At 37.4% G+C, this 19765-nt stretch overlaps 1 protein-coding gene across 1 annotated transcript in view; it reads left to right on the top strand.

Annotated features, from left to right (window-relative positions):
- The window catches only part of LOC121728790 (liprin-beta-1), an 82242-nt gene that overhangs the window by 25947 nt on the left and 36530 nt on the right, over window positions 1–19765 (top strand). The window contains exon 2 of the mRNA XM_042117075.1: window positions 2592–2776. Within this exon, the coding sequence (XP_041973009.1) occupies window positions 2592–2776 (185 nt within the window). The remainder of the gene's footprint in view (window positions 1–2591; window positions 2777–19765) is intronic.

Below are 19765 nucleotides of genomic sequence, written 5' to 3' on the forward strand. Positions count from 1 at the left end.
AAATGTGCCCCGATTACATGCATATATTTGGTACACAATTAGTGTTTCGCCTCAGTTTAAATAGAAGTCTTTGGTGTTTCGTTGCTATTGCCATATTTTAGTGTGCGAAAAGGAACCAAATTCAAAACGGTTGAAGTATGAGAGTTACGTTTCCTTAGATTTTAATATTATTCGTAGGTTTACGCCCTAAAACACGATATTTAAGTTTCGTCAGTCTATTAGCATTAACCCAGACTGGTTCTAGTGGACGTTCATAGTAGCTACTAGTCATATTCCAAGCTCCTAGTTTAGTGTTTTTAGCATTAAGTATGCGGGAGCTGTCCTGTTTCAACATTCATTTGTGTCTGGGGACATCTATACAGAAGTAATTTACAACAATGTCCACTAATCCTTTTAAACTTTTTATAATTAGCTAGCGCTTAAGGCTTTGCTCTGAAAACTACGTTGCAGAATTTTCGACACTTAGGGCTCGTTTCACCACTTCCTGATAAGTGATAAGTGCCGGATAGGTTATTCACCACTGACACAGGCCCATACGGTCGTATTGTATCTTTAAGTGAATGAAGTATTTGACAGTAAGGGCCTGTGTGAAACTGGCACTTCTTGATAAAGTGCCGACTCTACAACTTTTTTGATAGATTCTCCACACTCTATCTGTCAAGTTATGTGGTGGATAGCTTATGCGGCACTTATCAGGAAGTAGTGAAACGGGCCCTAAGTTTACGTATGGAGCTTAATATGTTAAAATCTTCAGTAAATTAAAGTTAAGTAGTCATTAAATGTCTCCGAGTGCGAACGTTAAACACTTAGTACCTATATTTGTCATTTCGTTTCTTTTATACATTCACCTATTAACTGTCTACAAGAGGAAAACGAATCTTCCTACTTTTAATATTATAAAGGCGAAAGTTTGAATGTATGTATGTTTGTTACTCTTTCACGCAAAAACTACTGAACGGATTTTAATGAAAATTTACAATAATATAGTTTATACATCAGAATAACACATAGGCTACAATTTTAACTGACTTCCAAAATGGAGGAGGTGTTATGTTCGTTTTTTTTATGTTCAACGATTACTCCGCCGTTTGTGAACCGATTTTCAATTCAATTCAATTCGAATGGAAAGCATATTATGCTACTATGCAAATTACATTCATCATCATCGTCATCAGCATAAACCATTATAGAACCATGGATCGTCCCGTTTTTACCCCTATTATTGGTAGTTTTCAGTATTTTATTATATGATATCACCTAAACCGCGGGTAACACCGCGGGGCACAGCTAGTTGATAATATTGTGAATTATTATTTGTTCGACGTTACGTATTTGCTCAGCGGGAATATTTATTTGTAGTATTCAATAATCCTACTCGCTGGCAACACGGGCTTACTTACAATTTATAAGGCTTCCAGGCGCGACTGTACGAATAAATTTGAAACTTCCTTACTTAGGAATGACACTTTGAAGATAAAAATAATTTCAACTGCAAAACAGTTCTGGCGCGTAATATTAATGAGTACTCATGTTTATTTTTGGACATTTTGCGTTTATTATGAAAACTTCAGTTCACTACCTTTTATTTCATATTTAGTGGTAGCTTTATAACTACAGTAGGGCCTCGATAGTCCGAACCCCTGCTAATCCGAATACCTCTATAATCCGAACGACCTCCCATCCCCGCACAAGTCACTCCCGCCGCCGCGCCGCTGCATTCTAGTGACACGTCTAAAAGTACTATAACGCGTATTGTTTTTGACCGCCCTGCGCCCCTGCGCGCTACTCCGCCATTTTGTTATAGGTTTAGGGACATATCTTTGTCCGATATTTGTGCTTTTTATCATGGCTTCAACATCCAAAAAATGCCTTTAAAAATGTATAAGCTATAATCCGAACGCTGTGTACATCCGAACAGGTTATATATTTTGGGTGTTCGGACTATCGAGGCCCTATAACTGTAATGGTTTTTTATTTCTATTGCTAGTCCTAAATGATTTTGCAAGTTCAAACTAATTCACTAGTAGTGCTGCAATTTTGAGAGCAGTTTACATTTGGTGCGATGAAACTTGGGTTATTGAATTATGCTTTCGAAACGAAACCAAAAAGTAGCACCGATGACAGAGATACCTTCAGATTCAGCGGTGCTACTTTTACGGTGAACTCTATACAGGGTGTAACAAAACTAAGTGATAGCTTTTGTATGGGGATTGGGGAATCTCGTGACGCTGGGGCGCAGGCCTATACAAAAGTGGAAAAAATTGGTATTTCAGCGCTGCCACTTTCACAGTGACCTCTCTACGAGGAACGTGTACCCACCATAAAGTATTATCACTTAGTTTTGTTACACCCTGTATAGAGTTGGTTTTTCAGCGCTGCTACTTTCACAGTCAATGAGTCAACTCTCTTCAAGGAATACCTACATACCCTAAAATATTATCACAAACATAAACACTGTAGTAATGTAGTATTAACAATTAGCTTTTACACCCTGTATAATATAAGTGTGCTGTCACAGCTTTTTTCTTTAGCCTACACAATACATGTGAAAATACCAAAAATGATCTCCAGAATCATCTTCTGTAATCCAGAGGCGGGCGGCACCGGTCCGGGCGGGACGGGCACGGGGCGGGCGGCGCGCGCCAGGGCGCTGGACCTGGCGCAGCAGCTGGCGTCGTCGCTGCAGCACGCGATCCCGCCGCCGCCCAGGCCGGACTTCACCACCGCCAGCGCTATACTCCGCTGGCTCCAGCAGAACAACAACTCCGTGGCACTGGTGAGTTTATAGTAACTAACTAGATGTCGCCCTCAACTCTAAGGTGTGCATTAGTCGAAACTCCAAAACGTTACGTTACGTTATATTTTAAGAGGATACACCAGGGGCTAGAGAAATGAAAAAAAAATACGTGTAATATCTATAGCTGTCTCCCTTACCTCAAGCCTATACCGCAGAAAACGATAGAGACAACTGCAGAAAATCAACGATTCGTTGTCCCCTGATTCCTTCTCCAAAACTTAACCGATTTAAGTGCTTTTTTCATTAAAGATTAAAGAAAGTTTTTTTTTTGTAAGTATAATCTAGCCAAATCTGTTTTCTGGGTGTTTGAACACAGCGGAAAATCTGGTCATTTTTTGGGTTATTGAACATTTATATGTTACTAAATAATTAAATTATGAAAAAAAGAGAAAACGGACATTGTATTAGTGGCCATAGATATTCAAGAAAAAAATTGTAACTCTACTAGCTTTATCCAGGGAGGAAACAGGGGACAACGTTTGTATGGAAAAAAGGGCGGTGTGGACTCCTCTTAATGGTAAAAACTACAGTTCCAATTGCATAGTTTTGTTTTGATGCGCGTCCGTAAAGAGTGCGTCCTTTCAAACATCTTCAAATCTTCTTCGGCCCTTTTGGAGCGTCCAGCTTGAATATATTCAAGAAATCGAAGACGTTCTTTCTTCTTCTATCTTAGGTTTACCTGCTGTCTGCAGGTCAATTGTAGTTTAAATTAATCCTTAGTTAAATATGTTATCATCCCGTTCGATTGATTATTTTGATTGTTACATATTTTACTTGCACCTACGTTTCTGTCTGGATGAAAACTCTTTTTGATTAAAATCAATCGCTTTTGACGAGCAAAAAATTGGACTTTATACAGTAAACTGTATAAAGTCCAATTTTTTGCTCGTCGAAAGCGATCACTCAAAATAAACTAACCCAGGTAAACGGAAACCTCAACCGCTCGGAAAGAATGAGTCTACAAACTGTTCGGAAAAGATTTATTTTGCAGTCCATAATACTCGAAACATTTACTTACTATTTCTAAGAAGCAGTTCTGTTTAGCTGCTCATTTTTGAATGGTTCGGCTTACGTTCTCGGTCTTTTTATAAGGTTCCGTACCCAAAGGGTAAAAACGGTACCCTATTACTAAGACTTCGTTGTCTGTCTGTCTGTCCGTCTGTCTGTCTCCAGGCTGTATCTCAAGAACCGCTCTAGCTAGACTTCTGAAATATTCACAGATTGTGTATATCTGTTGCCGCCATAACAACAAATACTGAAAACAAAATAAAATAAATATTTAAGGGGGCTCCCATACAACAAACGTGATTTTTTTGGCCTTTTTTGCTCTTTACTTATCAATAATGACAACAGACGCAGGTACATGAATTTTTCTCAAAGTCCTTAGTTATATGTGTACTATAATATTTAATAATAATATTAAAATTAAAATTAAATAAAAAATAAGATGGACTCCCGTACAAAAAACACAATTTTGGCCTAATTTTGCTCTATAATGGTACGGAACCCTTCGTGCTCGAGTTCGACTCGCACTTGGCTGATTATTATTATATGAGGACCGGAAGTAGGTTCCGTTTTTAGGTATGTTATTAATAAAGTATATTTTGTTAGGTGTCTTTTTAGACCGGGAGCAAGATGAAAATAAGGTTTAAAATATTAAATCAATTTCTAATGTTTGGTGTTTTACATATTAATTTCACCCAAGGGTGAACTGCTAGGCTTCCTTTTGAAACTTGCAACAAATTTAAGTGACGCAAAAGCGGATAAACTTGTTTCACATGCCATTCACATGTGTTTTGTAGAGTTGCAACATAACAAGGTTTTCTGAAAGGACGCCCCATTTTCCTGCTTCTAGTGTTGGCAGCTTCGCAAGTAATTGCCTTAAATCTAGGGACTTTATCGTTGAAATGTTTCGCTGTAGCTTTTCAAACGAGCAAAAGCGTCAGTAAGATCGAAGCCACATTTCCCTGTAGCGTTGCGGTGCGTTTTGTGGTTCGTCGTCGAAAAGGCGTAACTCCTTATTTATGGGCCTAGCCATAACACTGATTTGCTAGTTGCGACGTCGCAAAAAAAAACCATTCACATTCACAGATGCCGCAAAGAAGTTTTATGGCTTGGCTTGGCCTTTCTGTCCGTCGTTCCTAGACAATAACCATGTCTGCAATGCTTCAATGTGACATCTATCTTCTATCTATCTATATATATATATATATATATATATATATATATATATATATATATATATATATATATATATATATATATATATATATATATAAAACTCAAAGGTGACTGACTGATTGACATAGTGATCTATCAACGCACAGCCCAAACCACTGGACAGATAGGGCTGAAATTTGGCATGCAGGTAGATGTTATTACGTAGGCATCCGCTAAGAAAGGATTTTGATAAATTCCCACCCCAAGAGGTTCAAATAGGGGATGAAAGTTTGTATATAATAATACTTCTTAACGCGAGCGAAGCCGCGGGCAAAAGCTCGTTATGTCATAAAGTAAACTAGCTATTTGACCGAGCTTCGCTCGGTATTCGATGAAAATGACATTTTCTAAAAATGATTCCTAGCTAGATCGATTTATCGCCCCCGAAACCACCTACGAGGGCTGCTATTTATATATCCGGAACTGGCCACTTACAAGAACAATATTTAAAAAGTAATTACAACATTTGAAAATAGAACTCTTTGGTTGAAGAATACATTTTGTTTCATGTGACTGTCAATTATTTTTTCATTGTGGCGTCATTTTGAAAATTGCGTGTCTTCATTTGCCATGGATTTAACGCGTGAACATTTTCGTGCAATGATTTACTACGATTTTCGGCGTGGGCTAAATCAACAACAGTGCTTTATTCAACTCACCGCAACTTTTGGAGATGAAGCACCATCAAAAACCACTGTTTATCACTGGTACAGTGAGTTTAATCGTGGGCGGTCTATGCTCACGGATGAAAATAAAGAAGGTCGCCCAAAAACAGCTGTTGTCCCACAAAATATAGATGCTGTGCGGGAACTAATAATGCGTGATCGTCATGTTACATATCGCGAGACAGAGGCGTCCTTAGGCATAAGTATGACGAGCATACATAAGATATTACACGAACATTTGGCTGTAAAAAAAATATGTTCGCGTTGGATTCCGCACAACTTGACAATCGATCAAAAACGGGCTCGTGTCGATTGGTGCAAAAAAATTATAAAAAAATACAACCGTGGTACGTCAAAAGCCGTTTATAATATCTACACAGGTGATGAATCTTGGATCTATGCATATGACCCCGAAACTAAACAACAGTCAACGGTGTGGGTGTTCCAAGATGAGCCGAAACCAACAAAAGTTACTCGTGCAAAAAGTACTTTGAAGCAAATGGTCGCCTGTTTTTTTGGAATTAATGGACATGTGGCTACAGTGCCATTAGAGAATCGTAAAACGGTTAATTCTGAATGGTATACGACCATTTGTTTACCAGAAGTCTTTGAAGAAATAAGAAAGGACAACCGACAACGCAGAATCATATTACATCACGACAATGCTAGCTGTCACACCTCAGCTGAAACAACTCAGTTTTTGGAGGGTCAAAAGATCGAATTGACTGGTCATCCGCCGTACAGCCCTGATTTGGCACCTTACGATTTCTTTTTATTTCCATACGCGAAGAACAAATTACGTGGTCAACGTTTTTCGAGCCGCGAAGAGGCTGTTGATGCGTTCAAAATGCACGTTTTGGAGATACCTCAATCAGAATGGAAAAAGTGCTATGAAATTTGGTTCCAGCGTATGCAAAAGTGTGTCGATCATCGCGGCGAATATTTTGAAAAGCAATAAAACCATATTAAATGATATATGTTTGTTTCTTTTTTTAATTCCGGATACATAAATAGCAGCCCTCGTATATACTAAATTTCATGAAAATCGTTGGAGCCGATTCCGAGTTTCCAATTATAAATATATATACAAGAATTGCTCGTTTAAAGATATAAGATGTAATCCGGTATCTCCACGTTAGTCCATGATGGGCCAATACAAGCTTTTATGCGTAGAGCACGCCATTATGGTCGCACTATCGAGGTCGCGTCGATTGTGAAGGCTGATTGCTGACATGGGCGCCGGCAAAAATAATTTCCAAGGGGTGCAGATTTTAGTTTTCTTTCTTTTCTTTTTACTTTTTACGAACAACAGTGACTGTCTATTTACGTCAAGAGAATACATTTAGTGCCGAAACATCTTTGTACGGCATGGTAAAATGATTTCCAATAGACGACTTTTATTTCAATAATCAAGCGCACCACCTGGCACCCCCCTGCCGGCGCCCATGATTGCTGAGTCGATCGCGTCGCCGCAACGCAATAGATCATTGTGGCCTCACTCTAAGTAGACCATAAAAACGACAATGAAATGTGCGTCGGGAACGTTCTTACATATCAAAGAAAGGATTTCTTGTGAATATGTATCGACATGCGACGACATTAAGCTTCTAGTAAGCGTGTAAGTACGACAACATAAAATATAATTATCGCCATTGTCCTTTTAAAAGAAGTGATTCTTATATCAATGTTTATTTTGAAAGTACAAGGAAAGGCTTTATAAACGAATCTTTTACTAATACGAATATTACTTACTTACTTCTGTAGAGGTAGCGTTAGAGTTAGACGTTAGTATTCAGTAATAGTTATATACAAAGTTTTGGCTTTGTTTGATAGTACGTTAGAACGCATACTCAATTGTGTCAAATACTTATGGATATGGATAACCAAAATGTGAACCTAAAAATACTTAACTGGCTACTCTATTTTACTGTGAAAATCTTTATGAATTATGATGAAAATCATAACTCTGTAATAACGTTATTACGTGAATAAGATAATATACTAGTTAGACAAGATGATATACCAGAAATCGTGGTGTATTTTCATCAGTCAGTATTGTGTAACATTACATTGTAGTCAGGTAAACACATTTGACGTGACAAAGGCACAATTGACGTGGGTTTCTTTTGTTCACAAATCACTGATATTGGCCACCAAATTATCTTGTACATTGGACACATTGTACGTTGTTGGGGATTTTTCTCTGAACGCCCTTGTAGTTGTAACTGACACTGGTGCCGACAGGTGCGTAAGTGCAGTTTACTCGGAACTACCGAGTACCAAGCGTCCCCTCAAATCTGTTAAATCAGAAGCCCCCGACCCCAATTGCGAACAGTTGGCAGTTGCCAGGAAATAGGAATGTAAGTGTTCTGCGTTCGTGTTCTAAATGGAATATTTTATGTCCCTAGCGGTTTACACCGAATTGACATACTGACTCGAGAACCGCATCGAATACTTGCATACCTGATCTTGGTTTTCTACTTTGAATGGGCGGGGTTTTTAACAATGAATGGAGTTCTATGACACAGATTGTAGTACGATATGTACGATAGTCGATAGGCCATCTTAAATAACCATGATAGTCTAGACTTCTAGAGTCTAGACTATCATGGGTATACCATTGATTGTTACTTTTTAACCGACTTCCAAAAAACGAGGAGGTTATATATTCGTCTGTGGTTATTTTTTTTTATTTTTTTTTTGTATGTTCGACCACTACTCCGCCGTTTGTGAACCGATTTTCAAAATTTTTGTTTTGTTATATTAGGTTGCAATCTGATGATGGGATCCATGAGTAATCGAGGGAACTCCTCGAAATTTATATGGAAACATATGGTGATTTTGGTTTTATAAGAAGCATCCTGAGCATATGCTACCAAAACGCAAGATTTTGCACCAAGGTATGGTTCCGAAAATACTAAGAGAACTCCGGATTCCTTATAGATACAAGTTTGGGGGTTTAAGCGTTGTTTTAAGAACTGAAAGCATATGCTACTAATTACTATACAAATTAAATTCATCATCATCATCATCATCATCATCACTACCATGTCAGGGTCACCAATGTCACAACTCGCATGGTTGTATATGGATACAATATACACACAACACCATAATTATATCATCAGTCATCACGTTATGTCCTTATTTATTTGGTACATTTAATAGCGATTTTAATAAAAAATATATACTTAATGTTGTTTCAAAATACATATTTCAAGTACCACAAAATTTAACATACTTGAGTAACAAATTTAACCTTAACTCCAGAGCGTAAGGCACACATTTGACATTAAAAAATGTAAAATGTTCTCGTCGCACATGACGTTACAATAAGCTGACAGACTTTTCAACTAAACAAAAAAATATACAATGTTGGCGTTGCGTTCTTTGAGGCATTCAATTATTGAATGCGCCAATACGAAAGTTGAATGAAAGAAGATGACGAAAATTAAAGATCAATAGCTAATCTACATCGTAATAGGAATAAGAAACACAATCGCAATTAGTATAAAAATACTTCGTTTATACGGTTTATACTATATTTATAATTTTGAAGTCGGTGCCAGTTCCAAAAGTTTCAAATATTCTGTCAGAGAACTGAAGATTCAGCTATCTGGTACCGACTTCAAAATGATGAAGATTGAGTACAGAAATAGTTGAGGTTTAGCCGAATTCGGAAAAAGGCACTATTAGATAAGAAAAATTATTTTATACTTTTTAGTTCATATTATAAGGATGTTATTATTGTTTTTACCTTGGGAGTCGGTTTTAATTTTTTGTAAAAATAATAATTAATTTTTTTGACGAATTAATTATGATTGTATGGGCATTTTCTTAGACACATACAAGTTAAATTAATAACCTCTTTGATTCTTCTCGAAACTCCGGGCGTTTTTCCTGGCATACGTCTCGTGCGCGGGATCTGGTCCGCATGCGGGTGACTAGTGACAACATGCTTTTGTCCGCGCGCGTGTTGCCCGCGTGACAGCAAAATTATCTATGAAATGATAGGATGCGGACCAGATACGCGCACGGGAGCTGATACGCATGATGGGAAATGCACCCTAAGGGCCCTTCCACACGACGTATTTTTTGAGCACTGACATCGCGCGTTTCTGATGCGTTCGTCTTCTGCGCGTTTTCATCGCGTTTTCGCAGATATCAAGTTTAAAACGTGTCGGCTTCCTTGCGTTTGCTGAGCGTTTATCTTGCGTTTGTATCGATACAAACGAGCGTAAAAAAACGTGTGGAAGGGCCGTTAGGGAAACATACATAGTACATACATAAATTACTATTAATAAGTACCTACACATTTTTTTATGTAACACGTTCTACGTGCAATTTATCCATTGTCCTTAAAATTAATCTAATAGCAAAATTTTCCTAATTACCTTATAGATTTCAAAAATATTGTGTATCGAAGTATGAACATAAAAATAACATTTTTAGACCACAACGCTAAAACGTGTGTATGGTCGCAAAGTAAACATCGTGATTCGCCGTATAAAATTTTTTAAACTAGTTATGTCGATGGCTTTTTCATCGATATTCATAAAAACAAACCTGAAAATATTTTAAGGTTAAAAACTTTAAAGCGACTACACAAATTAATTATTATAAAGCAACATAAATTATTGTAATTATGAAATTACACGGTAACTGTTATTGTGATCTCATTTACTTGATTTACCTCATCTACACTAGCTCATGCGCCTCGACATACTTATTAACAGATACATCACGAGTGTCAACATGATTTTCAGCTTTCGTGAAACAAGGCAACTAGCGAGTAATTGAATATTCATTTTGGTAGACACGCCGGCGGCTCTGGGGTAACAGGTGTGTGATGAATGCCCTGTTTGCTGACCAGGATCCCTACTTCAATGGGGATTCGCTCCGGCATTCATCAGCCGGGGTAACTAACCTGCCTGAATACCTAAATACCCCGTTCACGGTTACGCCGCGCCGTGAGCCCGTGACAAATCGTTATCCCTGAACTGAAGACAATGGCGCAGACTGCAGTTGAATTTCCATCTTTTTTGCACTGTCCTTTTGTCGCAGTACAGTAACGTCTACGATACAGTAAAACAGTTAGGGCCAGGCCACAACACTGCGTTGTGACGTCGCATCGCAAAAAACTACATTGCTTTTCTATGGTTGTTTTTGCGATGCGACGCCGCAACGCAGTGTTGTGGCCTGGCCCTTATTGTTAGGGTGTAACAAAACTCAAAACTAAGTAGTAACTCAAAACAAAACACTTGAGTGTGTGTGTCCAATGTCCATAGAGTTTTAAAGAGTTCACTGTGAAATAAGCAGCGCCTGATTTTTTTTTTAATTTCGTATGGCTACACTTTGACGCTGGCGCATTTTTATAGAAACACAAGTCAAGTTTACTAAGTTTTATTCACGCTGACACTTAAATATAATATTTGTTTAAATATTATACTGTCTGCAGTGCATAACGGCGGAAATAATTCCTTAGGATATTTACAAGCGTACAGTAGAGACAAAATCCAAAGGTTATTTCAATCTAGGAATAGCTTTAATCGATAGCGTCTGAATTTTTTAGTTATAACACAATCGTATTATAAGACGTTGAATATAAAACTATTTATGCCCCAATTCCGCGCTCTGATTACGAATAATATATGAAATATTTTATAATTTTAAGCGTTTAAACTTTAAAGTTGGTGTCCTATTAACCTTATACGCCGTGAAATTAATTAACGAAGGCGGGTCGCACACTGGCTGCAGGTTCCATTACTGCTAATTAGAAATTTCTGCGAGCCACCCAGCCGAGGTATAACCACTTCCCCCTAATTTTGTACACGACTAGATGTTGCCAGATATTCGATTATTACGCTAATATCGTATATTTTTCCCGTAAAGGAAACTTATACACGGTGTACGAAACAAAATTAAGTGATGAAACTTTAGGGTGTGTATGTGTCCCTTATATAGAATTCACTGTGAAAGTAGCAGCGCTGACAGAGCATTTTTTTTATTTGTATGGGCAAGCAACCCCAGCGTCATGAGTTTTCCCATACAAAAGTTAAAAAAAGTGACTCTTTCAGCGTTTCTGCTTTGACAGTGAACTCTATACGAGTTCTACAAGAGACACATACGCCACCTAAAGTATTATCATTTACTGTCTTGTTACAGCCTGTGTGCCCGGGACCCTAAATATCTCCATTCTAAATTGCATCAAAATTGGCTCAATGTTTTTAGCGTGAAGAGGTAACAGTGAATAGATAAACACTCTTTAAAATTTATATTTTATAGTAATATTAGTATGGAACATGGTTTCACAATTTACGTACCTTATTCCCTAAGAGCCGCAAATGCTTTAGTTCCTAACTTAACTTAAAAGTTTAGGCTCCTATTTCCTAGTAGCGAAAGGCTTTTATAATTCCTTATAGGCTCGGTAATCCGGAAAGCGTATTTCTTATTAGAAATTTTCCTATCTTATTTTATATATTACGGAATGAGTAAATACTTTTTAACCCCCGACAAAAACAAGTTTGACATGATTGTCTGTCTGTGTGCAGTAAATGTTAAAGCCATTTTATTTGATGATATGGGTGACAGTTTTCATGTTCCTTGCTAGGGGTTTTTTTTACAAGAAAACAAAATAAATCAAAATGTAATAAATTATATTCCATCTACAAAAACAAATGTTTCCTATAATTGTAAATGAATAAAAATGAAAAGATGCTAAATGCTAACTTATTAATAAAAATTATAAATATTAACTGTGAAATAGGAGTATAAAATTATTGTTACTACATTTGAAAAAAGTTAGATGCATGAAACGGAACTTATGTCAATAGAGATTGACTCTGTTGAATCGAAATCAAATCGATAAAAAAGGGCGGCATTCTTAAATCGCCGGCACCACTGAAATGTCAGTACGAAATCGATAATTTCGATTGCAATTCCTTTACGAAGTGATTCGATATTTTTAAACTATCGATTAATTTTTGTTAGGTAACTTCCCTACTATTGTCAATTATAATGTGTCACGCATATCATCATAAAACGCACAAACTATAGTTTGAAATCTGACATAAGTGAGACTGCTCTTACGGCCATTCCCAATATTTGATCTATCTCTGGTTTTGCCCTACTAGAGATAGGAATAGCTCACATTAGACATTAGAGACATATATTAAATTTGAGTTATTCCTATCCGTTAGGGAATAGGGACCTATCAGAGTTCAGACAGAGAGCTGTCACGCGGTCAGTTTTGCGTTCTGTGTGTTAAACTTGAATACATACATTATATACTCACACAGGGGACCGCGTCAGAATTGCTCCTGCGTGACTGACCGCTCGAACGTAGAATGCGAACACAGAATGCTTGAACGCTTGACCGCTCTCTGTCTGATACGTAAGTCCCGCAGCCATAATTCATCCTCCTTTGTTCGCTCACTGCTGAAAAGTTCGGTTTTATATTTTTTATTAATACTTAGGTACATTATTTACACTAGAAGTTGAGATGTAACAGAAGGAAGAATTTCAGGGGCTGCTTTTCGTTTTTGAATTGATTTCCAAACTACGGAACCCTAAAAGGAGTTTCTATGTCCTGTTGACATTCGGGGTCCCTGAAATTTCATTTAGTTTTGTGAAGTTTTTAACGTCGTGTTTAACGATGAAAGCATGTTGAAGTAATTTGAATAGTATCGCTCTTGGCGAGGAATTTCCTCAATGTTATTAAAAAGGGACTTCATCTTTGTTGTTGCGACGTATTTTTCCATAACCTCAATTTATCAATAGATCAGAGAGTTTCAATATTTGGGAATAATTTCGCGATAAAAACTCTCCTACGTCCTTTCCCGAGACTCAAGTATCTGTATGCCAAATTTCATCAATATCGCTTCAGCGGTTTAATCGTGAAGAGGTAACAGACAGACATACAAACACACTTTCGCATTTATAATATTAGTAAGTATGGATTTGGAAATATTTTACACATTACTATGTGAAATTATATTACTTAGAACAGATTATTTGAAAGCTTTTTACAACTTTTATACTTTCTAGTTGAAGCACAGATTACACTATAAATAACTAATTAGTATTTCGAAGGCCAACAGTACTCAGTACATAGTATAAAAGAACCTATGCTTAGGTATCTAAAACTTTGCAACTAATTTTGAAGTGTAAAACAGTAATTTATGGAGATAATCATCCAGAAGCTTTATAATATTATGTATTATATAACTACATGCATTATATCCATATTAATATTGTAAATGCGAAAGCACTTCTGTCTATCTATCATTTCGTCACCCCCAAACCGCTGGACCGATTTTGATAAAATTTGGTATGGAAATACCTTGAGTCCCGGAAAAGGCCGAAAAAAAATAGTTGGATACTTTTTATCCCGGAAAAATGTACGGTTTCCGCGCGATAAACGAATTTTGGATCAACGGAGTTGTCGGCAACATCTAGGAGTAGATAAAAACTGAAATTTTTAGAGATTTTCCACTTGTGTGAACCCGAAATAAACGTCGACTCCTGCATTTAAATAATAGCAATCGCTTATAAATAATTATGCCATGTGTTCATAGCCGGGCGTTTAACCGCGATTTTCCAATAAACTACAAATTGGAATTTAATAATAATTTAATTTCCGCTTCAGGGAATGTTCCAGTGTAACAATTAAAATGTTTAACCTTAATTGGCTACAAATTATTTTGTTGGAATTTACATTTCTACTATAATTATAAAACGCCCGGTACGGTTATCAAACATCAACATTAGGATTCGGGTCAGTTCGATGATCGTTGTGATGTATTTCTAAAAAAGCTATTCGTTGTATTTGTAACCGGCAGCCCGATACTACGAGCGGCCAGTCCGTCATTCAAAGAGAATAAAAAAGTTACTCTTTCAGCGCTGCTATTTTCACAGTGAACTCTATATAGGGTATCCATACACACCCTAAAGTATTATCACTTAGTTTAGTTAGACCCTGTATAATTAGAAAGAACCATTGCGCTATTGGGAATACAAGTCATATTATCATGTTCTCGATCGTTTTATATGCTTACAATAAGGGCGCCTTATTGTAAGCATATAAAACGATCGAGAACTCCGTTGCGCAAAAATTCGTTAGTCCCTCAGTAACCGTACATTTTTCCTAACAAAAATTATCCTATGTCCTTTCTTTTGCCTGAAGGTACCTCGATACTTAATTTCATTTAAATCGGTTCAATCGTTGAATCGGGAAGAGGTAACAGAGATACAGACTTTCGCATTTACAATATTAGTGAGGAAGACGAGTCTTACAATATTTGAAATATAATCGATTTTTAATTATCTAAGGGGAAACGAAACGATGATGAGCTGAAAAAGCTGTCGGAGGTCGTCACGACCGCGACAGTATCAAGGTTTCTCCCTCTTCGGTGACATTCACGGGCGTGAAAGTAGGCTGCGTCCGGTTTCCGGGGCGCTGTCTCCGCCCTCCCTTCCCGTAACCCGCAATCATTTAAACCAGCGGTTCTCAACCTTCTTGAGTCTGCACATCCTTTTTTTTTTTCTTTTTTTACGGCCGGCGGATCGGGGATGTTGCCCGGACATGGGACTCCCCTAGCGCTCCCCTGGTGCCCCAATCCCCGCTTAAGGCAGAGTTGCGGGTAATAGAACCTCGGGCAACTCTGCCAGAGCCTGCAGACCCCTAGGATTCAAGCACAATTTCAAGGGCCTCCTTAATAAAAAGCGCAGAAATAAAATGACAATTCATTTTAGCACGAAAAAATACATTTCAACAAAGAAGTTGTATTCATGTGTAGGTTAGTGCTGCCCTTTGTAACTAAATTAGTGATATTCGGATTGATGGCGGACCCCTATTATATTATACACATATTTATACGTGGGAGAGCCATGCTTCGGCACGAATGCGCCGGCTCGACCGGATAAATACCACGTTCTCACAGAAAACCGACGTGAAATAGCGCTTGCGCTGTGTTTCGCCGAGTGAGTGAGTTTACCGGAGGCCCAATCCCCTAACCCCTACCCTATTCCCTTCCCTACCCTCAACTATTCCCTTCCCTTCCCTTCCCTACCCTCCCCTATTGCCCTATTCCCTCTTAAAAGGCCCGCAACGCACTTGAAGTTGCTTTCCATCAGGTGACCCGTTTGCTCATTTGCCCCCTTATTTAATAAAAAAACACATACTTGCGGACCCCCAGGGGTCCGCGGACCGTAGGTTGAGAAACGCTGGTTTAGACTGTGATTCGCACTTGACCGTTTCAACCTTAATTGTGTGACAGCGTGAGTGAGTATTCGTGCTGAAATACTGTTCCTAAACAAACTTGTTCTGATCTCTGTTGTTGTGGTCTCTAGGCTATTATTTTACTACCTTCAGTAACAATTTTCTCATTATTTATACTAATAAATGTTGAGGATAAAGTTTTTATATTTTCAATGTAAATGTTATTCTTTTAATTGCCAAATTGAAAATAATTCACTTGGCAGCGGCTGTTAATATTTTCATGAAATTTTGCATGTAGGATGTTTGTGAAAAGAACGTCGATCTAGCTTGCTTGCTTGAGAGACTTCTGTGCTATTAATCGCTAAGACTCGAGAAAGCCTAAACCGAGTTGGCAAATTTTAGTCTTAAAATATTCGTGGAAGTCCAGAAAATATTTGTATTAGGAGAGTATTCGTAGCATGACGTAGCTTTGCTACGGCGCGCTACAGCCTACGAGCACTATTGTGCTACGACGCCTACGAGCTACGAAATGAAGCTACGGTTCTTAAAATCTATACAATATAGGTACATTAATCATTACTAGAGACCGCCCAATGGTCGAAATTTGACCTTAGTTTCAACGACATTAGGACTACTACCTATATTTTGTAAAAAATATTGACTTTATAAATTTTTTTTTCAACTCTTGTCTCTGGGACTTAGCTGATCTCAGACTGGCCGTGTAAGCATTGTCTAATAGTATCTTAGATTCAATAAAAAAAACTATAATCTATTTTCAATTTGTCAACTTGTTGTCAACAGACTTCAGCCATAAATAAAAGAGCATAATTCGTGTCTATAGGCTTGTCACTCAAAAATCTGTCATTTCTCATGTGTGTGTGTTGTAGTGTGTGTAATGTTTTATTTGTTAAAAAAATGTATGATAAAAGCATAATTTCAAAATAATATTAGTTCGATGCACTCCTTCACCATATAAACTATAACTGTGCAAAATTTCATGCACCTACGTTTCCCCATTTTTCGTAAAAAGGGTTACAAAGTTTTTCGTTCGCGTATTAATATTATGATGATACATATTATATTATTAATACGCGACCGAAAAACTTTGTAACCCTTTTTACGAAAAATGCGAAAATTTTGCATGATCTAGTTTATATGGAGAAGGAGCGTATGGAGCTAATGTTTTTTTTATTATACATTATTTTAATAAATAAAACATTACACACACTACTATGTTTCGACATGGTTTTGACTGACAAGCTTAAATACTGTTAGCCAATTATTGCACGGCCAGTCTGTCATCATTTGACTTAATTATTCTGAGACTGTCATCGGAATTATGTCTAAAATCTAAATGTCTAAAAAATAATAAAGTCAATATTTTGACAACAGAAAAGCGTGAAACTTAAGCTGGGAACAAATTATTGGACATTGTCCTCGGACTTTTTTCTCGGATGCGGCTTGTTTCTATCTGGTTAATACAAAATACACTAAACTGTGCACATTGTCTGACATAAGTCGCGGACGCGACCTTGAGCGTTCGGACGTCTTAAAAGAATCTGGCTAGCGAGATGTTTTTTCATCCGCGGACACGGCGGGGCGCGGGGACTCGTCCGCGGACGTTCAGTCGTATTCGTTTCATTTTATGCGCATGTGCAGCTTTCCCGCATGTGCAGTAATAGAAATTAACATCAATTTCTGTCAGATTTTAGCACATGACACCACATGACACATTCAAGTCATTTCAAATTGTTTGCGGGAAGCATGTCAACCATTCAGGTACTATAGATGTCAACTGTCAAGCAGCGACAGTGAGGATGATTATTTAGCGGTAGCTGCGCTGTGTTGTCCGCCAAAAAAAAGAAAGCACGCTCGGAAAGCTTATGAACCATAATGAAATATAATATGATAGTAGTTGACAGTACTGATATTATGAACCCAAAACTCTACATTGTATTACCTATAGTGTCCGAACTCCGACCAAAACTGATTTTTCAGCCGAAACTGAAACCGAAACCAAAAATTTATAACATTTAAAATTACAATTATTTACTGAAATTTACTTTTTTTTTATTTTATTAATACATTAGAAAAAGTGCCAAATTGGATTAAAATAAATATTATTAATCTTAGACTCGAATATGTTCCCCAGAAACTTTTCAGTACTCATATTCCGTTTTTTTATCCGAGTAACAATAATAATAATATCTATGGTCTTGTGTTACAGGTACCAGACGACAGAAATATATCCCCGCCCCGCCCACTTTCATTTAAAGCCTTATCGCACTTTAAGAATATGTCATAAGTCATAACTCATAGCACGTAATTCACCAACAGTTACATACCTAATCTATACTAATATTATAATTGGGAAGAGTTTGTTTGTTTGAACGCGCTAATCTCAGGAACTACTGGTCCGATTTGAAAATTCTTTTACTGTTGGATAGCCCATTTATCGAGGAAGGCTATAGGCTATATTTTATTACGCTAAGTATAATAAGAGCGAAGAAATAGAGGAAAATGTGGAAAAAACGGGGGGAAATTATTTGAATGTGCTTATTTGAACGCGCTTATCTCAGGAACTACTGGTCCAATTTGAAAAATTCTTTCAGTGTTAGATAGCCCATTGATCGAGGAAGGTTATAAGCTATATTTTATTACGCTAAGAATAATAAAAGCGAAGAAATAGAGGGAAATGTGGAAAAAAACGGGGAAAATGATTTGAAAGGGCTTATCTCACGAACTACTGGAGCAATTTTTCTGTTATTTGGCACAGATAAGAAGTAAACCACGTGAAGGATCGTACGTTATATTTTGTGGACTAATTTGTGTGTGAAATATCTAATTTACGCGGGCGAAGCTGCGCGGAACGTTATATTTCGCGTGGTCACGACATCACACGTAATTAACGGCTGGACCCATTTTGCTGAAATTTGGTATAAATATACTTTGAGTCCCGAAAAGAACATAGGATACATTTCGTCCCGGAAAAATGTACGGTTACTGCACAATATACTTTTATGATTTGCGCGTAAACTATTCAATCTATTTTGATGGAATTTGGTGTGGAGATTCTTTGAGTCTCGGGAAAGGACAAGGAATACTAATTTTGTCCCGTAAAATGTACGGTTCCCGCACAATAAACTTTTATGATTATCGCCTAAACTATTCAATCTATTTTGATGAAATTTGGTATGGCAATACTTTCAGTCTCGGGAAAGGACAAGGGACACTTTTTATCCCGGAACATATACGGCTCCCGCACAATAAACTTTTATGATTCTCGCCTAAACTATTTAATCTATTCTGATGAAATTTGGCATGGAGATTGGAGATACTAAATTAGTATCTCCAATCTCCATGTCATCATCAATCTGAGACAAGGAATATTTTTTGTCCCGGAAAAATGTGCGGTTCCCACACAATATACTTTTTTGATTTGCGCGTACACGACTCAATCGATGTACGGGAAAAACTATAAACTAAAGTTCACGCGGACGTAGTCGCGGGCAACAGCTAGTATTATTTATTATATTAAATAAACGTGCGTTTGTCGCTTAGAAATAAAATTCAACAGTATAATAATAATAATCTTTATTAATGATAACAATATAAGTATATTATGTACATGTCGCAGTCCACTGGTTAAAATAGCCGTTTAATCAAACAGCTAGCCCTTTGTCTGAGCAACGCCATTCAATCACACGGCTATACGTCGTTTAGCCGACTTGTGGACTGCAACTGCAACTGCACTACAGCTAGACGACGCTTAGCTAATTGGTTGAAAGAGGTAATGTTGATGTACTGAAGATTAATGCTGTATTTTTATTCCGCCGGTCTACCGCCGTTGGCCTGGTTTCAATG

Source organism: Aricia agestis, chromosome 7 (genome assembly GCF_905147365.1).
Source record: "Aricia agestis chromosome 7, ilAriAges1.1, whole genome shotgun sequence".
NCBI lineage: Eukaryota > Metazoa > Arthropoda > Insecta > Lepidoptera > Lycaenidae > Aricia > Aricia agestis.